Here is a 24142-nt window from a genome sequence, read left to right as displayed (position 1 = left end):
CTTATCTGGTATTTGTTGTTCCTCAATGAACTGTGAGGTAAGCAGGCAGAATTACTCCCATCTGACAGATGAGGAAACTGAGGCACAGCGTGGTTGGGTGACCTGGCCAAGAGTACCCAGCTGGTGACACATGGGTGCCTGGACGTCCCTCAGGTTCCTAGGCTGAAATGCACCCAGAGGAAACATGGGAAGGGAGGACAGAAGAGACAGCCCCACAATTCTCATCTCAAAATATTTAATTTTGTTTGGAAAAGGATACATTCCCGGCTTCCCTCCCTGCCACATCACTCCGGCCCACCAGCACTGACACATTCGCACGCACACACGCACATAAGGCCAATGGGCTACAGTCTGCTTCTGCCCTCTCCAACTGGGAAGAAGGGGTTTTCTCCTTGCCTCCTTCCCCCACCAAAGGTAAAGGGGCGAGGGGCCCGCTGGAATGCCAGCTCCCAGGGGAAGGTGCAGAGCCCCACACACTCTGTCACATGCACTTAGAAAAATAAAACCAAGTGGTGTTCTGGCATCCCCAACACCATATGATAGCAATGTCCACCTGGAAGTCATCTTTGCCATTTTCTAGAAAAATTTATTGCACTTAATTAACAGATGTCAAAGGAGCTCTGGGGTGGGGCTCTGCCACGAAAACCAGGGGTTCTTGGCCCTTTGTGTCACCTGGAGCAGAGCCCCAGGGGCCTGGATGGAGAGCTGCCCAGCACGAAGGGGCTCTCCCCTGCTGGTTCCCAGGCCTGCTACCCCGCCTCAGGCTAGAGGACTGTATGAGCTGCCTGCCTGGGGCCACAGCAGCCCCCTTCACAGGGCAATGCTTACCCAGAGTCCAGGGTCACTGCCAAGTGCCCTCCCCAACCTCAGGACCCGGACAGGCAAACCTCTTCCTTTGGCCAAGGGTACGAGTTACCCAGGTCCTCCACAAGGTGCTAGCCATCATGAAAGCTCTCTCTCTAAATATATATATATATATATATATATATATATATATATATATATATATATTTATATATATATATTTCTATATCTAGATATACATTTATTATATGTATATTCTTTCAACATTCTAGCTCATTCTTGGTTTGTCTGTTCTGAGGTTGCAATGAGGCTGCCATGAAGCTGAAGACAGGGAGCTTAGGAAGGCATGCACTCCCCAAGCTATCATAAACCCAAGGAAAGCCGTTTAGCTGGCTTCCCTAGCCTCCAGTGCTTCTTAAAAGACGTCAAAGGTCTGAGCACAGGAGCCTCACTCTTTGGCTGTCAGCCCCAAGACGGAAAGGGTCCAGGAGAGAGTCAAGGAGACTCTCAATTCCTGACGGGATACTGAGCAGGCAGCAGGCCTCTCCTGCTCCAAGCACCCGATTTTTAGGCCTGGGAAGGATACATGCTTTACCTGAGCACTCCTCTTCCTCAAAATGTCAACCTCTGTGGACCCCTCCTTCTTGTCCCTGCCAGGCTCCCAACTCAAAGGAGCTCTTCTAAAAGAGGTCAGCAGCCACACTCTTTCCAAGTAAGCACTTTGGGAAGGAACCAGACACCCACTGCCTGGCGGGGAAGAAAGGGAGGGCAATGAACAGGCAGAAGGTGAGACAAAGAGGAGAGACACCAGGCCATCATTCCACCCGCTGGGGTCGGAACATGGACACCATCCGGAGATTAAATGTCCATCCTTAAAAATACAAAACAAAACAAAACAAACATGAGCCATATACTTTCTGGCCAAAGAAAATGAAGAGCTTTTAAGCTGGAGGCTCTTCTACCAATTACAAAGTGAGAACTGCCCTCTTGGTGGGTAGCCAGACCAGAGAGAGTGCCCGGGCGGGCGAGCTGCCCGGGGCAGGACACGGACATGCCGGATGCAACGGCCCTGTTGTGGTTACGATACAGTGAAAGTGAACACGGTTTTTATAGAACCACAAAGTAAAAATCAAGAGGGAGGGGGCGGCCTCCCTTGGCCTCGGGGACCCTTGTCAAGTACCCTGGAAGGGCAGGTGTGCAGGTCCCCAGAGGGCCGTGGCATTCTCCTGGGGTGTGGCCCATGGCCAGTGCATGGTTTTCCCCGGTCTTAACATCTGTTATGAAAAGTCTTTTAGGGTCAGGGCCTGGACTCGGAGCCACCACTTTAAATAAAGCCAGTGGTTAAGCACGACAAAGTGCGCCTCTCACCGCTGACCCCTCTTTACCACAGGCTGCCCGCCCTGAGCAAATAAATACACCCATCTCCAGGTACCCCTGCTGACCACAGTGAGCAGAGGGTTCCATGGCTTTCCTCAATCTTCCAGGTACAGAAAAAGGACGACTTGGGTCCGCCGACACAAGAGAAAAGAGCAGCTGTGAGGTAGCAGAGCCACAGCTGCGAAGACCCCTCCCCTCCACACCACAGCCAGGCCTGTGTGGGTGGCCCGTGTCTCCTGGGATGCAGACAGAAGGGACCCTAGCCCAACTGCACGGCCCAAGAGGCTGCTATTCCGTGCAAGAGCTGAGCTGTGCTCCTGGTGATCCCTCACCAGGTCCTGCCGGCTGACACTCTGGGCAGCTAGCACGGGGGAGGGGTCCTGAAGCAAGAACTGGGAAGCCCTCTTCTGTTTCTAGGGAAAATGGACTCTGGCCTGGCCCATACTGGAGAGCAGAGCAAGAAAAAACAGGAACTTCTTGAGAAACATGCCCCAGCTCTCCGCCCACAGTGTAAGGGGCTATGGAGGCCGGTTTTCTAAACACCATGCGGAAGGTGCATCCTGGCTCCAGGAAGTTAAGCTTCCTAGGCGAGGGGGGTTTTCCTTTTAAATCCAAGATCTGAGCGTGGTCACTGGGTGAAAAGAAACAGCAGGCCCAGAGGCCCAGTGTAGTGGGACAAAGAAGTTTCAGGTGGCCTCCATGAATGACCGACCTGGAGAAGAGGAAATGAGAAGGCCTCCCTCTGCACTGTGGTCAAGACTCGAAGACCAGCCGCCCAGGGAGTCCCTCCTCCAAAGCAAATGGAAAGTGGAGAGAGACCATCACCAGGGCCTCCTCCCTGGCTTCCAGGCCTCAGAGCCACAGGAGAAAAGGGGTGTGGGAGCTAAGAATAGCTGGGTGCACTTGTGCTGCAGGCCCCAGACCCACACCCCATCCCAGGTTGTGCAGAGACCCTGCTCCTGTGGCCTGGCACCCATGTGGACACTATGGAGGAGCTGCTGTGTCTTTCTACCTCTGAGGGGGATGGGAACGGATGCTTCTCTCAACGACTTTCTGGGGAGGGTGAGGTGGATGACAGACACACCCCACCTGGAAATGCGCCCCGCTACCTGAGAAGACATCGGGCGACAAGGGTCACGACTCATTCTGTGGAGAAAGGCTCGATGGCCTAGGCCAGAGACTGAGGGAGAGTCAGGGAAGCCTGAGCGCCCTGTGAAAGGAGATCTGTACCCCAGAGGTCCCCTTCCGATTCAACTGGGACATCCAAGAATAGAAACTAAGGCTGATTCACCCGTCTACGTAGATTCTCTCGCATCCCCACTGGTGAGGAGGCTGGCCCCCCAGAGAAGTCGCCACGTGCGCTGGCCGTGTGATAATGAAGCTTGAACGTGAACGCTCCTGGAGCAGGTGTGCCACCATTCGACCGTGACGAGTCATAAGTCTCCACGCGTGTGTGGGGTTTCAGGGAGCCCCCAGGCAGAGGTCTGAGGTGCAGGCAGTGCTGCCCAAGCAGGGGCACGGGTTACAAGGGCCCGTACTTGGTCTCATACTTGGACACGATGGTCTTGCACTTGCCCACTTCCTTGCGCAGCTCAGCCACCTCCGTCCGCAGCGCTGTGTTCTCTTTCTCCAGGAAGGCTGCCCGGATGGTGATCTGGTTCTCCTTCAGGCGCCGGGCATCCCGGGACCGTTTGGCTGCTACATTGTTCTTCTTGCGTCTCGTCCAGTACTTTTCATCCTGTGGGAAAGTGTTCTCTGTGGGTCTCTCCTCTTTCCCCAGGAGGGAACCCAACCTTTCCCCTCCTGCCGCACCCCACGCTCCATGCTCCTCATAAAACACATCTGGTGCGGCCAGACAAAAGCTGGGACCCCAGGGAAGGAGTTGCACGTGTCAAGGACATGGAGGGGCCCTAACCTTTCCCCAGGAAGGTGGAATAACAAACAGAAGTCCTTGGGTAGGATATGTGGTGGAGGGAAGAGGGTTCACTGGTAGCCTGCTCTGTGCTACTTCAACGTAAGGCACTGGCTGTATGCGCACTTGCCTTGCATTTTGGTTATGGCTAAGGGCCTGCATCCCTGCATCTGGTCCCCTGAATTTAAATCTTGGCTCTGCCTCTTATCAGTGGTGGAACTGTTTGAGTTCCTTGACCTCTCAATGTCTCCTGTCCTTCATCTTTACAATGGGGGATAAGAACAGTAACTACCTCACTGAGTTGTCTGAGGATTAAATGAGTTAACATGTACAAGGTGCTTACAACAGTCCCTGGCTTATAGTAAGGTTTACATAACATAGAAGGTAAATATATACAAATGTTTACCATTTTCATTGTCATTATTATTAAAGCCTCAGAAACCTGAGAGGCAGGTATGGTTATTCCCATTTTACAGATGGAACTCTGAGACTCAGTTAGGCTTAGGTGGCAAAGTAGAGTTTGAACCTAGGTCTGCCTGATTCCAAACCTTGGATGAAATACGTTCCTTTGAGTTTTTCATAAAAAAAGATGGAAAGACTACAAAATTCTCCTCTCTCTCCCCCTCTCGGAGTTCCTACAAAAGCATCAGCTTGAAAGTTGCTTGCTCCTCCCTGGGGATGGCAACATACAACTATCTTTTGTCCTTCAAAGCAAGGGCTCGTTCAACCCCAGTTCCTGTGGCCTGGTGAGCTCTTGCCCGAAGGCTGGGCTAAAGCCAGGGAAGTGGGAACATCAACACAGTGGTGGCCGGTAAAAGACAGAAGGTACAGGGAGTCGCACTGGGCCAAATGCTACCTGACTCCCTTTCTTTCTACCAACTGCTGCAGGATATGACTCTATGCTCTGAACTCATGCCTTTCTAAATAGTATCTGCGAGGAGAGAGGGTCCTCCACATAAAATCAAATGGGAAGAAACACAGCCCCTGGGCTCCTGAACCAACACTGTACCTTCATTTATAACAGATATCAGGTTACCTTCTGCTCATCGGGGACAAAGACCTTCTTGGCCTTTTTGATCATGGGCTGGGGCTTCAGGTCCTCCTCTGCAAACTTGTGCTTCCGAGGGTTGAAGAGCTCCCCACCGGGGACACTGGAGAGGACCAGGTCAGCTGGGTCAGGATTGAAGTTCACATCCACCTCCACACAGTTGGGGTCAATGGGACTGGGTGTCTCCCTCTCCTTTTCCAGGGAGGATTCTGAAAGACACAGAGGCAGGGGTTCCCAAAGCAGCCCGCTGAACAGAAAGACTCACTCATGTCACACACCCAGACACCTGCTTGAATCTCAAGATTGCACCAGCCACTGCCACTTGGAGTGAAGAAAAACCATAGCAGCATCAACTCCCAAGCCAGACTGGCATAAATGATTCAATTAAACAACACAAATATGGAAAGAATTCTTTCCTTTAGGAACAAAATGCTCAAAAGGAAACAGAGGTTCTCAAAAAAGACAGAATTTTCCGATTGTGTTTTTCCCCCCAGAAATGTTAAGCAAAACATTAAATCATTATACCCCCTTTACTTCCTGTGGTTTCAAGTTCTCAAATAATGAGAAACAGCTGAATTTCTCTGTGAAATACTATGAGCTAAGGACACAGACTGAACAATGAAATGGCTTCCATTTTTGAGTCCCTTGAGACATATCAGTCACTGTGCTCATTTAGTCTTTGGACAACTCTGAAAGACAGACAGGTGTTAACCTTACCTTACAGATGAAGAAACTGAGGTTCAGAGAAACAACCTGGTTTTCCCAGGGTCACACAGAGGGTACATGACCCAACTACAATTTGGGTCCGGGTCTAGCTGACTCTGAATCCTGTTCTCTGCTCTTTCTGGCTACCATTTTAGAGTGGACATTGGATTAAAGGCACTTTCAGAATTCAAAAGTTGTGTATTATTAGAAATAAGTTATATACAAAAAAACTGTATCTCTGGCTTGCTCATTCAATGCTACTGATAGGAATACACAAAATATTCAGTCAGTAGATATTTGTTAAATATCTACCATATGCCAGGTACCGTCCTTGCAAAGACAAACCAGTGAACAAAACAAGTAAAAATCCTTGCCTTCGTGGAATGTTATTCTAGCGGGGGAAGGCTGACATTACACAAGATAAATTAAAAATATCTATAAAAGTGTTGGATGCCATGTGGCTATTTGGGAGGAGAACATTTCAGAAAGAATGAACATCAAGTGTACCAGGATGTGCGCAGGCAAGCACTGGTATGTTCAAGAAACAGAAGGGAAGCCAATGTGGCTGAAGCGAAAGGGTGAGAGGACAGACTGACACGACTGGTCCAAAACATAAAATATAGGGCTTTTAATCCCAATAAAGCAGTGGTTTTCAACAGGGACGATTCTGTCCACATAAAAGAAGGGGGGGGGTGTTCTACTGGCATCCAGTGGGTAGAAGCCAAGGATGCTGCTAAACATCTATAATGCACAGGACAGTCCCTCCCCCTCCCCCTCCCCCAACAACAACAAAAAATTATCTGGTCCAAATGTCAATAGTGCCAGTGCCAATTCTGACTTTTGTCCTGAGATGGGAGAAGCCACTGGAGGGTTCTGAGCGGAGGTGTGACATGATAGGTTTTCACCAGATCATGTACGTAAACTCACTGGATCCTATTAGAGGAAGTTAATTACAAAGAATTGTAATCAGGAGAGTGAAATGACCAGGGACCAATGTGGTAACTATGGGAATAGTGCAGCCCTCAAATTCTACACCTGTAAAACAAAGAGCCAAGGTGCCAAAGACTAACAACTAGAACTCCCACTCCCTGCTGGGAGGAGCAGACATAGCTACAACCACTTTGTACACTATTTGGAGGGATCTACAAAAGCTGAAAGTATACATGTCTGATGACCCAGCCATACCACTCCTAGGTAAATGCCCCACAGAGATGCACAGATGTATTTACCAAAAGACACACACATAAATGTTCACGGCAGTGCCACGCATAACCTAAAACTAGGAACACCTCCAATGTCCATCAGCCTCAAAATAGATAAGCTGTGGTGTGATCATACAATGGAATATCATCCAAGCAATGAAAATGAACAAATTGCCATAGGCACGATTCTCACAAATCTGAGAAAAGAAGCGAGACAGAGCACACATACCACTGATGTCTTTTAACAGAAGGAACTGAAAAATTAGAAGAGGAAATGCTACTTTCATTTCTACCACGTGTACAATTCTTCAATATCAATCTTACTTTACCTGTATTGTGGTTTTCTTCTGCCACAGAGCTATTCCATAAGCATATTTTGTAAATATATTTTGTTAGTGTAAAGAGATTCTGGGGGCACCTGGGTGACTTAGTTGGTCAAGTGTCAGACTCTTGATTTTGGCTCAGGTCATGATCTCATGGTTTGTGAGTTTGATTCCCATGCTGGATGCCATGCTGACAGCATGGAGCCTATTTGGGATCCTCTCTCTCAAAAAATAATAGATAAAATTAAAAAAAAAAAAAACCTCTGAGGTGTCTGGGTGGCTCAGTCGGTAAAGCATCCGACTCCTGATTTCGAATCAGGTCACGATCTCACGGTTGGTGAGTTTGAGCCCTGCCTTGGGCTATGTGCTGACAGCGTGGAGCCTACTTGGGATTCTCTTTCTCCCTCTCTCTTCCCCTCCCCTGCTCATGCTCTCTCTTTCTCAAAATAAATAAAACTTAAAAAAAAAAAAAAAGATTTTGATGCCCACATAATTTGTATGTGTATTATCGAGCTAGCTATAAGCACCTATAAATGCCAGAATATAAACATAATTAACTTACAATATAATAGGTAAAAACAAACATAACATATAATATACACATATATTCAATTAATGTAGAATTCCGTGTATGACATACACAATTCCATGCATCTTTGGTGATGGAAATAAGGACAGTGATTATCTCTGGCTAGTAATGACTGAATGGGGCCACAAGACATTTCCTGGATACCAACAGTGCTCTATAACCTGGTCTGTGTGGTAATTACGTGGGTGGGTTGACTTTGTGAAGATGCACCGAGCTGTGATATGGGCATTTCTGTATGCCGTATTTGGTTAAGAAGGATAACTTAAAAACAAAACAAAGGCAAATGCTTCGCTACCTAGATTGCCTACGGTATAAAATGTGGGCTCATTTACAGATCTGCCCCCTCCCCACCCACGGACCCAGCCTTCCAGGATAACATGAGGAGCACAAAATGAGCTGCCTTCAAGCAAGAATTCAGCTGCAATCAGCTGAAGCCTCTAGATCTAATTTTACAGGAGAAAAACAAGGGGCAGAGGAACATGTTAAATGGCACTACGGGGATACAGTCAGAGAAATCTAGCACGTGTAAAACTCTACAGGACCAATGATTGAGTTTCTTCAACAAATAAATTGCAAAGAAAAAAAGGAGAGGGGACCCTGTAGATTACAGAAGATTAGAGACATAACTAAATGAAACGTGTGGGTCTTGTTTGGATCCTGATTCAGACAAACTGCAAAACAGTAACAGTTATAAGACAACTTTTTGGAAATTTGAATGCTGATGGATTTATGGTCAATTTTATATGGAAAAACGGGTATTTTTGTTATGTTTTTTGAAAGAACCCTTACATTTTACATACATATTGAAATATTTACAGGTGAAATGATATAGTATCTAGGATCTGACTTTATTTTTTATTTTATTTTTTAATTTTTTTTTCAACGTTTATTTATTTTTGGGACAGAGAGAGACAGAGCATGAACAGGGGAGGGGCAGAGAGAGAGAGGGAGACACAATCGGAAACAGGCTCCAGGCTCTGAGCCATCAGCCCAGAGCCCGATGCGGGGCTCGAACTCACAGACCGCGAGATCGTGACCTGGCTGAAGTCGGATGCTTAACCAACTGCGCCACCCAGGCGCCCCTAGGATCTGACTTTAAATCATCAGGTGAGAGAATGGAAGAGGCTATAGAAAGCAAGACTGATTATGAGTTAAGAATTATGAAAGCCAAATGATGGTTACATGAAGGTTCATTATAGTAGTCTCTTTTGTATTTGAAAATTTTTCCGTAATAAAAAGTAAAAAAATAAAGTAAATAAATATAGAGCATGAGACTTCCTTGGGTGTGGGTCCCCTGGGTTCCATACTGGCTCCTGGGATCCTTCCCGGGATCCACTGGTCTGTATGCCTTTGTAGGGCTCCCTGGGGCAGGGACCATGTCTCTTGTGAAGGGTTCATGTCCAAGCATCATGAAAACAAACCAACCAAGCAACCCACCAACCCACCCATCCCCAGAGGTAAAACAGAAAAAGGACAAGAGGATAGAGGAGGAGTCCTGAAGGTGACGTCTGTCCTGGCAGCAGGAATGCCTTCCTTGTGCCAGTGCCTAAGCAGTACGTGGCTATGGAGTCAGGCATCCTGGCTTTAAGTATTTGCCTCCACTGCCTACCAACTGTGTGACCTTGGGCAAGTTAGTTAACTTCTTGGTTTCCTCACCTAAAAACACAGGTTTTAGAGTATCAATCTCTTAAGGTTCTTGTGAGGATTATGTGTTAACGCCTGGTACAGAGTAAGTGGTAAATAAATGTTAGTGGATGTTGTTGTTGTTGTTGATCTTGTTGTTGTTATTACCAGTGTTACAACTACTACTATTATTACTCCTGCCTGAGCTTCCCAATAAGCTGTGGCCAAGTGCACGCAGAGGTAAAGAGCAGTGCTGAGGAGATGCAGGATGGGGTCTCTGTCTTGTAAGGCTCAGACTGGAAGGGCTCACTCCACTGTCCTAACCATCTGCAGCACACCAACCAACAGAAAGGCAGCAACTGCGCTGAGGAACTTCTATTTTTATCCCCAGCCTTAGCGGACTGCGCTGAAGGGTGGGGAGCAGAGGATTTCTCCACACGGCAAGCCCCCTAGGACCTGCTCTGAGAGAAAGGCCTCCCTGGGTGTGTGGACTTGAGCAGCCCTCAGTGGGAACTGGGCTTCTTGGGCTGGGACAGGTGGCCAGGCACTAACCTGTGCTGGACGCGGTTTCAGAAGGCTGAAAGACAGCAGTGGAGGAGGACGGTGGGGATGCTGTGGAAGAGCTGGCTGACTCCTTCCCTTCTAGCTCGGCCACGGGCAGCAGCAGGTTCTGGGCCAGGTGGGTGGGGCTGGCGGGGATGCCGTTCTCCAGCAGGAACTCATCCAGGTCCATGTACTCCAGGTGGAAAGACTCGCCATCGTACGGAATGGTCTTGTCCCAGATGGGCGGCATGAGGGAGGCTGAGACGGCCATGGTGCTGGCTGCTGCAGCCTCATCTTCCTCCAGCTTTTCCTTCCCTTTTTCTTTATCTGCAGACACAGAATCTGTGATGAGACACCACACAAGAGGGTAACTCAATCCCAGGAGGCAAGCAGTGGGCCTCCCTGGGCTGACTCATCTCTCTCAGAGCCCTGATCCATCCCATCAATTTCAAGAGCCCCCTCTGCCTTCTAGTTATAACCTGTTGTTTGACCCAGGCCCACTGGCCTCCTTTACAGATGGCTGCATGACCTCATCCATGCTTGGGCTTGCCAGAATGTTCACAAGTTCCAGGGCCTGATGTGGTCCCAGGTTTAATTCAGAATAGGCTGTGGGACTGGCATCTGCAGGGGACAGGTTTCAGGGAAAAAAATGGAGTTTCTGGTATCTTAGTGATATTTTAGGAAAGGATATTTTAGGATTCTTCAGGCCAAGAACTTTTGTGTTCTCCTGTCCTGTCCCCTCCAGCTATTCTTCTCCACAGCAACCCAGAATAGGGCTTGAATCCCAGCTCTGCCACCCACTTGCTATGATGTGTGATTTTAGCCATGTTACTGAACCTCTCCTGGCCTCAGTGGACTCCACTGTAAGGATAAAGCAGACTCTTTGGTGAAGACTAGAGGTAACTTTTTTTTTTTAAGGTTTTGGTTTTTAAGTAGTCTCTCCACCCAATGTAGGGCTTGAACTTACAACCCCAAGACCAAGAGTTGCATGCTCCATCGACTGAGACAGCCAGGTGCCCCTAGAGATATGTGTCCTGTAGGGCTCCCGGCACACAGCAGGCATCTGCTATTACTGTGAGCTCATTGAGGGCAGGAACTATGTCTGACTCGTTTCTAGATCTCAAGGTCCACTACAGGAGCAAGCGGAGGGAAAATGAACATACTGAATGAAAAATGCTGGGTTTGCGAACTGCCTGCCTCCCTTTAGGTTTATTGGATAGACAGAGCCTGGAGCTGTCTTTTCAGGACCTTTTTCAGAGCAACCGTTTCAAGAGACCTCTATCCCTGAATAAGCAGAGAAGACTGAAGAAGGCAGGTTTTCTGGGAAGAAGGAGAGGCTGGAGCTGAAGAAGAAAAGCTTGTTTGCATTCAAAACAAAGCTAATCAATTAGTGGAGACGGGATCCCACCTAATTGTCTCAGCCCAAAAGTTATGCACGTAGATATCCAAGAAAGGGCAAATTAAGAAAAAAAGATGAAAGAAATGTGACAAGGTTAGAAGGAAATCAAAGTGACAGGGAGGCTAATCAGGGAAGTAGGAGATAAAATCATGACAAGTTCATAATGGGCTTTCAAATTGAGGGAGACAACTTTGAACTCTGGATTCTGAAGTGAAAAAGAGAAATCAAATATGATTATGTTGGAAATAAAGCAGTCATGCGTGGACTCCTAGGCCACAGTCAGTCAAAAAGCAGCCTGTTGGTCCAATAAAAATGGACACACCCAGTGTGTTAAAAAGGTGGAGGTTTTAACAAACAGAATTTGGTCATGACTTCTAACTTGAATTGTTGCAACTGCCTTCTGTACCAAGCTTTGGTTTAAAACCAAATGGGAAGTAAGAAAGCCAAGCTTTGGTGGGCTGGGTGGGCCAGATGGCCTCCCTGTTCTCCTCCTCTGAAATCCTGAGTCTACATTCTGTTCAGAAATAACTGTGACCAGTGCTGGGTGGGATCATGGGGATCAAAGGAGGTAGGAAAAGGAAAGAGGTAGAAAAACAGCTATACTGAAGGACAAGTAACAATAAATTCAAGGTTTTACCTGGCCTAAGCAATTAAGAATAGATACCTTTTTCAGTTTTTACTTTTTAAGTTTATTTATTTTTAAATTTATTGTTAAGTAAGCTCTGTGCCCAGCATGAGGCTTGAACTCAGGACCCCACTATCAAGAGTTGCATGCTCCACCGACTGAGCCAGCCAGGAGCCCCAAGAATACTTTTAATCAGTGTTTTTATAAGATGGACTTTTAATTATAAGAGATGATAAAGAACTAGGCCCATCACTCAGGTCACAGGGATTGACATCACTGATTGCCAGTGATACAGTAAAAAGCACCAGGCCAGACTGCCAGTTGTAAGGCCTAGCTAGGTGACCTTGAGGAAGCATCCTCATTTCTGAGCCTCAGCTTTCCTCATCTGGGAAGTGGGGATAATACCTTATAGGACTAGTATGGAAGACTAAGTAAGATTATGTCAAAGTGCTTTGTAAGCACTATACAAATGTAAGGCAGAATTATTGTTATGGATGATTGTTACTTGGTAATGTTGAATAAGAACCTGAGAGATGTGTACACCTGTTCCAGCAGCCTGTCTCATCCTCACATCCGGGATAATGCAGTGCCTTCAAAACAAAGAAAAGGGTCTGTGCATATGAGGTTCCAAAGCAGGAGGGGGGAGCCTGGCCTTACCTGATGTGCTGAATCTATTTATAACCCAACAATGACAGCCATAGAGATGGGAGCCTCAGAACACACCCAGAAAAACAAGAGAAATGGCATTTTTAAGAAGAAAATAAACTCAAGACAGGTCATTCACAGAGGGCTTATTTTCCTTCCCAAATCCTTGAACTACACTGATGGTTCTTAGAAATGCAAAGATCTCCGATAGGAAGCAGACCTCAGTGCCCCTAAAACCTCACAATAGGTGGCACTCCTTCTGTGCCTTGAACCTCCTGTTCTCAGGCCAAAAAACAGGGCCAAACCTGCTTTCCACACAGGCCCCAGGGACCTTTGTGGCCTAGGAAACCAGAAGAAGCCCAGCCCTGCTATAGTGGCCCCGAAGTCTAGACTCAGCCCCAACCAACCAGGTGAAGGGCCACAGTGGCCTCATTCTGACCCTCGTCCCTCTACCTGCCTCCTGCCCGGCCCCATTCTCCCCCTGGGAGAGCGCCTGGCATCCCCTCTCCTGACACCCCTCCCCCACCTCAGCAGCAGAAAAGCTCCCGTGTGTACCTAGTAGCCGGGGATAGGCACACGCAGGGACGAAGTAAGGTCCTGCTCCCAGGATCGGGGAAGTCCATACACAAAGACAATTGGCGCTTCTCAAACTTTAGTGGACTTTGGAATCACAGAGGTGGGGTGCTCCTTCAAATGCAGATTCCTGTCCCAACAGCCACAGATTGGGTGGGCGATGGGTGGGGCCCCGGAACCAGCATTTTAAACTAGCATCCCAACTGATTCTGGTGCAGGCATCCTCAGGGAAGGCGCCCTGGAGCGTCCTTTAAGTGGCTGCTACGACCCCCATCAGCCTTCTCAGTAACCCTTCCACGTCGCGCGCCGTGAGGCTGCCCGAATGAACCTCCTCACCGTGACCCCCACCCCACCCTCTCCCTCCTGCCCCTTCCCCGCCAACCCCCATCTGCCCTAGCCTCTCCCGACTCACCCCGACCTTCTCTTCCCAACCCCCTTGCCTCGCCCTCCAGGCCCCTCCGCAGGACAGCTAGGACCTGACCTCCGACCTCCCGGTCCCGCCCTCACAGGGCCCCGCCCCTGCGGAAACCCCGCCCCCAGGCGCGCGCGGACCCCCTCCCCTCACCGAGGCGCGCCTCTCGCGGGGGGTTCTCCATCAGCTTCTTCAGGACCAGTGGGAAGGAGCCCGGCAGGCCCCTTTCTCCAGTGGTGCGCCCCGGGCCCGGGCCCGGCCCCGCCTGCGGCTCCACAGGCGGCTTCTTTCCACCGCCCGCGTCCGACATCGTGCCCCGCGCTCTGCTCGCGCGCCTCGCCTCCCCCGCCCGCCCCCCGAGATGGGCCGGAGCCGTGCGACCCGCCGCAGCTGCCGACACGGGCAGCTACTGCGCAGGCGCCCAGCAGCACCCCCACCTCCCTCCATCCCTACCCCGCCTGCAGACTGGCTCTAGCGCATTAATTATTCATGAGGCCAGGCCAGCATCCCCGGATCGCAGCTTTGGATTGGTCCACCCTGTGAGGAGGGCAGGCGCAGCCTTCTGGGCCGTGATTGGTTAGGCCGCCGGGGTAAGCGAGGCACGTGTGGGGCCAGGTGAGGAGTAACGCCGGAGGCCCCGCCCCGTCCGCCCGTGTCACCTGATTGGCGCCTGCCGGAGTCGGTGTCACGGGCCCTCTTCCGCCGCAGCCCTTTACCCTCTACCAGTGGTTTCACCATCGCCTCCCTCTTCATAACCCCCGCTCTCCTCCCAGACCACCGTAACCGTTTCCCCTTCACTCTCATCGCAATCTCGCCACCTTCCCGACGCGCCACTGAAGACAGGCTGGGCTGGGAGTGGCCAGGCCGGCCGAGGGAGCCTATCAAATCGCCCGCTCCGGCCGCACGGCCGTCCCCCCGCGGGTCACATGGAGCCGCAGCCCTAGTCTAGTGGGGGGAGGGGAAAGAAGAGGAAGGCACCGAGCAGCCAATGGAGGGCGGGGGCGGGGTCCGGGGCGTTGCACGAGGCGCAGCACGTGCGGGGCTGCGGCCCGGAGGGGAGGGGCGGGCTTTTTTGTTCCGGGGACTCTGCCCAGGGTCGTGGGATAAGAACGCAAAACCAGCGCGGTGGCACCCCCTCCTCCCCCGCGACCCAGAGGTTGGCTGAGGGCAGGGCCGCAGACGGCGACCTGTCCTGCCCGTACGGTTGGCCAGAGCTAGCTTGGCCGCTGCTGGGGGGTTGGGGCGGGGGAGGTGTCAGGTTCCCCGCTGATCCGGGTTTCTGGTGCGGGCGTGGCGGCCAGATAAACACTAGCGTGGAGGGAGCATTCTTGAGGCCCGCGGGTGGAGAGAAAGGGCCGGCCCCGAGCCGGGGCCTGGGTACACGCTTCCGCCCTCCCACTTAACTAGCTTATGACCTTGGGAAGTCTCGTGGCTTCACTCAGAGCCTGTTTCCTCATCCATACAATTCAGGGGTTGGGCTAATCTGTAAAATCCTATACAGCTCTGAAATTCTGTTCCTCTGCAGGACCTTTCCTTCCTTTTCCTGGGGAAAAGCGAAGCAAAACAATATTCTTTTACACAGGGTACCGATTACACGCTTTGTGGGAGAACCTCCTTCCCCCCCCCCCCCTTAAAACACAAAAACTCCCCGGGACTTCTTCCGGAAACACGTAAAAATGTAATATGTGAGAGGGTCCACAAAGTGTGGAGACGGTAGAGGAAGCTGCTCCTATACAGCGCCCAGGAACTTTGTATCTCATGAAAGCGTAAATGATGCTCTGCTTTGCACCCAAACAGTACTACACTCTCCCTGTCTAAACTCCCAGAGCTGGGTAGGAGTGGGTGGGGAGGGGGTGCTTTGGCCCGTTTATCCCGGTTCTCACCAGTGAGCCTGGGCCTTCCAGTAGTCAGGCTGGGGAATGGCAGCTTGCAGTCCTTGGGGCTAGGTGTAGGTGCAACACTCAGCTAGCTGAAAGCTGTCAAGCTGATGCAATCAGAATTTTGCTGGGAGTTGAGGAAAGAAGTTGGGCCTCTGAGCAGGCCTGGAAAGCAGGAGGTTTGAAGGGCCTCTGGGGGATGGTTGGGACAGGGTGATGGAATTTGACTCCAAATTCAAGTTCTGACTGCCATGCTCATTAGACTTCGGTCACTTTCTGGCTCATACCTCCAGCCAATTGCTTCACCTCACCAGGCCTCCTTTCCTAATATATCAAATGGAGATAGGACAGGATCTACGTTGTGGGGTTTCCATAAGCCAATGCATTAGCACAACTGTAACCCTGCAACAAATGGTATTTTTCGTAATTTTACTAAAACTCTTGGGTACAACTCTACTGCTTGATGTATGCCCATGTGATTCTCTGTTTAGTAGAAATACCAGAATTGTGCACAGAAAATCTGTTGTGTTGCAGACTTGTTCGTGAGAGTTCTGAGTGTGGCCGAGCAAAGGAATCTTTAGGGGGCACCCAGCTGGCTCAGTTGGTGGAGCATGGGACTCTTAATGTCAGGATTGTAAACCCCAGGTTGGGTGTATAGATTACTTACAAATAAAATCCTTAAAAATAAGGATATCTTTAGGAGAAACTGACCTAGAGGTTTTTAGAAACACATTTCAAAGGGTAGCCCAAGGAAATAGACATGATTTTTTTTTTTAATGGCTACTTTGGGGCACCTGGGTGGCTCAGTGGGTTAAGCGGCCGACTTCGGCCCAGGTCAGGATCTCACGATTCGGGAGTTTGAACCCCACATTGTGCTCTCTGCTGTCAGCACAGAACCCGCTTCAGATCCTCTGTCTCCCTCTCTCTCTGCCCTTCCCCTGCTTGTGCACTCTCTCTCTCAAAAATAAATAACCGTTAAAAAAAAAATGGCTAGATTGACCATGGAGAGGCTTGCTGCATTAGAGTTAAATGTATATTTTCATGGCTAATATGACATCACTGAAGGGGAAAAAAATGTTTGGATTTGTGATCATTTAACAGTGGAAAGTTTTAACATTTGCTTATAACAAGGGTGGGGTGTAGTAAGAAGGAGTAAAGATTTAGGTATCTTTGTAAGCTACAGTTATCCAGAGGGCATAATGCCAACTCCACTTACCACCCAGCCTGGAGCGACCAACCTAACCGGCCAACGACACTGGTGAGCGAGACAAGCAGGTTAGGGCTTTACAACTCAGTTTTGATTCCATTCTCTTTTCGTGTCCTGGCACTCCCTAGAAAGGGTTTTTTTTTTTTTCCTCCTGGATAACCGCAGGCTAAATGGTGTGTCACAAACACTGTGGGAACACTACAAACGTGTTCTCTCTCGTGCTTGCTTGTAAACTAGGAGGTTAGCTACATTGTGGACCGGCAGCTTCAACAGCACCTCCCTGGAGGTGGGGCGGGAGCCATTCCATTGGGGCTTCCCTTCTCCAGCTGGCCGGTAGCCCCCTGTCTAACCCCGTCTCCTATCAGTAAAGTGGGAACAACATCGTGGCCTCACCCCTTCTCCTAGAGGAGGAATAGGTGTTGTGAGGAGTAATTAGCTGATTTCCACAGTGTCTGAGAGCCCTACGAAGAAGAAAATCTCCATAAAAAGAACATGTCATTACATGGCTAAGACTCTAAAGGTATGAAGCGGTACCTCAGTGTTCTTTAGTGACAGGGTTTGAATTCAGTGACGTCTCGAGGGAAGCGTGGTCCAGGGGACGGCAGTGAACTTGTGGGCTTGAAGGCAGGCCTGGTTGGGTCTGCCCTCGGCCCGCTGACTAGCCACCTGGCCTTGGGCAAGGGGCTTCTCCTGCCTAAGTCTCTGTGATTTTTCTCTTGGAAACAGATGGGTTTGCTTACGTCACAGAGCGGTTATGAGGATAATGTGTGACAAGCGCTCTCAGGTGCCCGCCTGAACAGTGTGTGGCATGGAGTGGGTGGGCCTCCACCCTTCCCCTTCATTCAGGTGCTGTTGGGTCAGGAGCAGAATTATTTTGGGGAGGCTGGGTTCTAGAGTCAAACTACAGCAGAGACATGGATGTGAAATGACCATTTTCCGTAGCGAGGCTGGCTTGAAATTCTCCCTAGTGTTCCGGAAACCTGCTAACCAACCCCAGTTCAAAACTTAACTGAGCATATACAGAACAAGTACCTTTCATTAAGCCATCGTGTAGACTTGGAGTATTATTATTTAAACTTGAAGTTCAGAGGAGCTAAAACTCCAGCAAGGGAGCCTTTGGCCAGATACCCCACGATGATCTATTTGGACACATGCTCAGCATCTGGTAGGACAGACCTCATCTTCTGGCCTACTGAGATGTGACGTGAGCGTGGTGCGTGTGTGAGCAGGACAATGCGAAGGCTTCCCCAGAGCTCCAACAAAGCCCAGTTATCTGTGTGCTTTGCCAACACCCAACGCAGGGGGGCACAAAACTTGGTTCAAGGTAGTAGATAAAAAGCTGTTGGCTGGCTTTGTTGGCAGTGCTGCTGGTAGGAAGGTTAACAAAATCTTTCAGAGCCAAGTCATATACGTTTGGAATGTTATTAACGTTAAGGAACAGTCGTCGTGTTGATTCACAGCGGAACCTGGAATAACAAACAGGAGCCATCCTTGTGGCAAATCCCCCAGCGCAAGCCTGGCCAACGACCCACATACCTGTGGCTGCATAGTTCTGGGCTGTGGTGTGTACCTTGGTCTCAGTGTGTTCTAGGGGAGAAGTGGTGGGTGGAGGCTCTTCACTAACTCTTGCCCATCTCTTCAATGCGAGTTTCCCGTTTGGCTTGCATCTTGTCCACTCCCAGGGTTCGGATTACAGATGGAGAGCTGCCCTGAGAGGGCCATTTCCAGACAAGCCATCACCTCCATCCAGCCTGTGCCACGTCTCAACAGCCACCGCCTGACAGCCACGGTGTCTCCAGTGAAAGCTGTGTTGACGGTACAGTGGTAGGGTGTGGGCTCTAGAACCAGACCATCTGGGTCCGGTTCCTACTTTGACTACTTCTTGTGTGACCTTAGGCAAATTACTTAACCTCTCTGTGCCTGAATGTCAAAAGGAGACAATGCAGGCATGCTGCGGAGAACAGCACTTGGCACAGAGCAAGTGCTCCATTGAAGTTAACTCAGCATAATCACATTTTGGGTTGTTCTGGGAATACCTCATTCGTCCCCACTTGCCACTTCCCCAAGAAAAGTGGGGGTGGGCGGCGACCTTCAGGCAGGGCGGTAACAGCTTCACTCTTCTTTATGATTTTCAGGGCCCTGCACGCTCTGCCCCCTGCGGGTCTCTCCAACCTAACCTCTTCCTTCTCTCCCCCTTGCTCACCTTCGGCCACCATGGTGGCCTTTTACTCCCCAGACACGTGTCTTTCCTCCCCTAGGAAAGGGCTTTTGCAGGTGCTGTTCTCTCAGCCTGAAAGTTCTTGGGGTTGCTCACTCTTCCTCACTCTCCAGGCCTCAGCTCCAGTGTCACCCCCTTCCCTCGGGGAGGCTGGCCGCGACCCTCCTCCTGGCTGATTGTCTGCCTCTCCCCACTGGAATGCAAACGCAGGCGAGGGGGCAGTGTCTGCCTCATTCGCCCCTGTGCCACAAGCTAGCAAACGCTCCATAAGCAGTCAAGACATCTGATTGGATGATTGAAGAGACCCTGGGGAATCCTGTGGGAGGGGAGGAGCCTGGGAGCAGGCAGAGCTGGGTTGGAACTCCTGACAAGCATGCGGCCTTCCCTTTCCTGAGCGTTCCTCGTTATGGAATGGACAATCATACCCCCTTGCAAAGCCGCTTCACGCATAGGGATGTAAAAGCTCACACTTGGGAAACAGCACTTTTAAAATCAGGATTCATTCCCTTGGCAACCTAGCCTTGGGCCAAGCTCATAAAGATGCAGAGCCACCTGGAAGGGGCACTCCTGGACACTAACTGATAGTTTCTGGAGCTGGATGAGAATGAGTTTATCACATTCCTCTGCCTGGTGATGGTGGGAAACATACAGAAAAGAAGGCTCTGGGTCCCTGTGGTGGGAGGGAAGAAGAGAGGCTGGCCCACACACCCACACACCGGGCCGGAGGGTAGCCGATCCCTCTGAGTGCACTTCCTCATTTAAAAGCGGCAGTGAAGATTAAAGGAGGTAACAAGCCCAGTGCAGAGAAGACCAGCTCCCCTCCTTTTTCCTGAAAGCAAACTTCCCGATTTCCCAGTTTTTCTCTGGTTCCACCAGGCTGGGAGTGGAGGCAACCACATGGACTTTTACTGAGGCCAAACTCAGGACAGCCCAGGCTGCATTGAGCCTACCTCTTGGGCCACTTAACTCAGTCCTCCAAGGGGAGGACGCCCAGGCCCTTCCTGTGCACCCCTGCCTTTGCCCTAGCAAGTCCCCCTAGGATCCAGCCTATTGTTCAGCCCTTTCTCTGGCCAGCACAGCTGGCACCGTTAGGTGCAGACAATGGCACCATGCCCTGGGAGCCTCAGCTCGTGTTTCCAAGGAGACAGCCCTGTGTGTGTGCTCCCACAAACTTGCAACATCCAGTTCTTTCAAGGAGAATATCCATGGGAAGGAGGGTGGAAAGAAGGGAATGAGGGTCAGGTTACAAATGTGATGTTGGTGGAAGGAGCAGAATACCAGGCTCAGCTGCTCTCTGTCTTTCGCAGAGAAAACTGTGGCACTTCACAGTTTGCAAAGGCTTCCACATAGGACAACTCTTCTAATCCTGGCAACACACGTGGGAAGCAGGTGTTCTTTTTGCCCTTTTACAGACTGGGGGGCATGTCCAGGCTCCCCTGCTGGGTGGCCCACAAGTAATTCTAGTCAAGGGGTGCCTGGGTGGCTCCGTCAGTTAAGCGTCTGACTTCCCCTCAGGTCATGATCTCACAGTTCATGAGTTCAAGCCCTGAGTCAGGCTCGGTGCTGACCGCTCAGAGCCTGGAACCTGCTTCAGATTCTGCGTCTCTCTCTTTCTGCCCCTCCCCTGCTCATGCTCGCTCTCTCTCTCTCTCTCTCTCTCTCAGAAATAAATAAACATTAAAAAACAATTCTAGTCAAAAGCTCCCTGAGGCAGGTACCCTGTCTCAAAGCGAGGGACTTGTTCAACCTTGGGTGTGTTTTCCTGCTACTTATCTCCCTGAAAAGGAGGCCCGAGGGACCAAAGGTGGTAGAAATATGGGGGGCCGGCCTCTGAGCGTAGCTGAGGCCCCGTGCGTTGAGGTAAGGACAGGGTGTGAAGATCTAAGTGTGGTTGAGGGAACCGGAGTCTTTCCAGAAGCTGGAGAAGAAAGTGAGAGATAGACTGTGCGGGAACAGAATTACCTCTTGGAAGAGGATCCTCAGGAGAAAGAGCAGGAGTGGAAACAAGAATAATCCTTAGGGATCAGGGACCAGAGACAGAGAAGAAACTGAGTCAGGGCTTAGGGTACAGACCCCCTCTTTGGCTGGATATGAATTTGTCTGCCCTCAGGAAGGTCAGTCACCCTGGTGGCCAGAGTGAGGGTCCACCAGGTGGCCACTACAACCTGAAGCCATGGGAGTCTCCAGCCTGGTTAGCTGTGCTGGAGAAAGTCTGCTCGACCAGGGACAGGAAAGAGGTGAAGGTCGGCGCAGGCTGGGGTGGGAGGCCCAGGGCAGCAAGAGGGAGAGGGGCCCCGAGGTTGGGTGCTAGGGAGCATCTTTATACTAGAACACGGCTGCAGGGAGAGCAGGGTCTCATGAGAGCACACCTGGGTTTTTTCACACCGTGCACGGCTTGCCTCTAAAACTCCCTCACGCTGGACCCAAGATACGCTCTGCATGTGACCTAAATGTGTGCCGAAGCAGTCACTGGGCTGGAGAAAGGGGGGGCGGTTTGTAAACAGGCCGCCGTCCCCCACGGAGAAACCACCCCTTTCACACCAAAGCAAAGGGTGAGCAATCCTGAGGACCGGCTGCGCTCTGGGGCGACTAGCCGACCCTTTTGTTCTCCCACTGAGCGCAGATGCCAGTGTCAGGGGACACGGGGGAAGAAAACTTATAAAGTACTCGCTGCATGACTGCTGGAGATTCTCATTCTGTGTGGCATGTGTATTCTTTTCACCAAGGAATATTGGTTTTCAGGTAGGTACATTCATTTTTATCAAAGATGAGGAGAGGGACAGGATAGCAGGTGGCATGAGAATCTGGTCCATGACCCTTGGACCAACGCAGCCGTACCAGCCAAACTGATTTTCAGCCAGAACTCGCCAGTTCTTGGAAAAGCTCGGCCTGAGAACTTGGGCAAGCCCCCTCAGTGCCAGACCCCGATTTTGCCCATCCACAGAAAGCAATGGGGACTTTCCAGCGTTAGCTCTAGGGACCAGCTGGAAGCCAGCGGCCAGCAGCTGCTGTCATATTTCTAAAGCCTTGTCATCCTGGTCCTGAGTTGCCCCGAGAACCCTTCCCTGCCCAGCTGACAGCTGTCCCTGCAGGGCTGCTGGTAGCCCAGGTGCTCCCTGTGCGTGCACTGGGCCATCCGGGGACACCCTACCTTCCTTGGGTGCCTGGACCTACATCTAGCTTTTGCAAGGACTTCTAGCTTCATCCACCCACACGGCCCTTCAGAGATGTCAAGAAAAAGTCAGCTGCAGCTTTATCGCCCAGGCTGAGTTGAGGGTTTCCAGGGAAGGTGGGCTTCTCCTGGTTAACAGCTGGGGGCCTGAGCCAACTCCTTCTAATGATACCCACCTCTGGGGGTGGCCCCGACTGCCTCAGCGTTCAAAACCACCGGGGGGTGGTCTGAGGGGCCTGGGCCCAGAGCTGTGTGAGAGAGCCCACAGGGACCATGCCCTGACCTCTGGGAGCCACCTTCCCCGCCTTGGGCAGTGTCTCCTCACTCCCCAGTGGGGTAAGAAAGAGGGCAGGGGGCTGTGGTGTCTGTCCTCAGGCTCCAGAGTTTGGGAATAGCTAAGAGTCCTTTGTAAGGAAGTCCTGTGGGGACAACCAGGGCTCTGGTGGTGAGACAGATCTGGCGCCAGCACAGCAGGATGAGGGAGAGCCTAAGAAAGGTCCCTAGGACACCCGGGGCTCCTAAGTCAGACACCGGCAGCAGAGGACTGCTGGGCTCCTTTAAAGGCACATGTGGATTTTGAGCACCGAGGACCTGGGTGTGAGCCCCGGACACCTTAGAAGAGATTTGGAGAGAGATGTATCAGGAGGGCGCACTCCGAGCACCCTGGCCCCCAAATCTAGCCGTGGGCTTCGGCGTCTCAGGCAGAACTCAGGAGACACCTGGCGCTGGCTGCTGGCGCTGCCCCTCGGTCCACGCCCTCTCTGCTGGCTCCCTGGCCCCGTGTTTGCCTGTGTATCCTAGGAACCGGGGCTGCGAGCCTGTGGTCCTGTTACATAACGGCTTCCATCCCACCCAGGGGTTCAGCCCTCCAGCGAGCGGGAGCTGAAGCAGGCGAAAGGAGGAAAGCCTCTTCTCCAGACACAGGAGGCTGCCCACATCTACAGTCTCTGCCAGCCCGCTGCCATCCCAACGTGCGGAGGGAAGGAACCAGATAAGCAGTCAGCATTCAGTGCATTCTCTGGGCAGGGCGCTCTGGTCCTGCCCTCGTCCCACGTGAGCACAGCACCTGTCAGCGGCCACACACTGGCCGTGGCTTCCCAAAGCTAGCAGGCCTCGGAGGCAGCCCCCGAGTTGCAGTGGCGCTCCCCCCCACTGTGTCCCTCTCTGCACCCAGCCCTCCGCCTGCCCGGGAAGGGGCCAAGGGCAGACCCCTACCGAGGACCCTCCCTTGCCTGGAGACGCCTGTCCTGCCACTGGTGCCTGTGACTGCCCCCACCCCTCGGGCACATGGGCAGCCAGCCAACGCAGGCCACCTCTGTTCCTACCTGTCCTCTTCTCTGGCCAAGGCAGAGAGTGCTCCAGCAGGGACTTGAGGACCTCAGGCATGTCCATGGCAGGGGCCACTCCAATCCGGTCACAGCTCGACATGGCCCGGCAGGAGGTGCTTGCTCCGGGAGTTCAGAAGCAGCTAGAGAGACAGGAGCTGGCCCGGGAGCCGCAGGCTCTGGAGGCGGGCGGGGCGGGAGCCTGAGGCAGCCAATGGGCAGTAGGGGCCCCGGCCCACCCGTCCGCCCCCAGCTCGGCCACCCGCCAGCTCCGGCTGCAGCCAGGCCTTCCCTTCCCGCTGCCTGGCAGGGCGGGCCTGGCTCTGCGCCAGCCGCAGCACGTGGAGCCGCCGCGCCAATCCTCTGACAGAGAGCCCGGGCTGTTATCTAACTTTGCAAAGGGAAGTTCTCCCCCAGGCTGGGAGCCATAACCGGGGCCTGCCAGGTGAGAACAGGGAGATGGCTCCACGCCCACAGCAAGTGTGCCCTGCACACTCAGGCACGCTCGGCCGAGGGGCCCCGGTGGCCAAGTGCAGCAGAGGGCAGGGCCGGCCATGGAGATC

At 51.7% G+C, this 24142-nt stretch overlaps 1 protein-coding gene across 5 annotated transcripts; it reads right to left on the bottom strand.

Moving 5' to 3' along the window:
• Positions 1-218: 218 nt before the first annotated feature.
• TEF (TEF transcription factor, PAR bZIP family member) lies at positions 219-23868 on the bottom strand. 5 transcript variants are annotated; one of them, XM_047866768.1, is made up of 4 exons: positions 23580-23868; positions 10136-10453; positions 5130-5350; positions 219-3919 (listed from the first exon to the last, which is right to left on the bottom strand). In XM_047866768.1, the coding sequence occupies exons 1-4, from the start codon at positions 23680-23682 to the stop codon at positions 3704-3706; spliced, it is 858 nt and encodes a 285-aa protein (XP_047722724.1). In that variant the 5' UTR covers positions 23683-23868; the 3' UTR covers positions 219-3703. The 5 variants fall into 5 exon arrangements, with proteins under 5 accessions (XP_047722724.1, XP_047722721.1, XP_047722723.1 ...); XM_047866765.1 differs by lacking the exon at positions 23580-23868 and adding an exon at positions 14440-14634 and having other exon boundaries at positions 10136-10468; XM_047866767.1 differs by lacking the exon at positions 23580-23868 and adding an exon at positions 14440-14633.
• Between the last annotated feature and the right edge of the window lie 274 nt (positions 23869-24142).

Source organism: Prionailurus viverrinus, chromosome B4 (genome assembly GCF_022837055.1).
Source record: "Prionailurus viverrinus isolate Anna chromosome B4, UM_Priviv_1.0, whole genome shotgun sequence".
In the NCBI taxonomy this organism is placed as follows: Eukaryota; Metazoa; Chordata; class Mammalia; order Carnivora; family Felidae; genus Prionailurus; species Prionailurus viverrinus.
The sequence above is the reverse complement of the archived record's forward strand: the minus strand, read 5'-3'. Positions and strand labels throughout refer to the sequence as shown.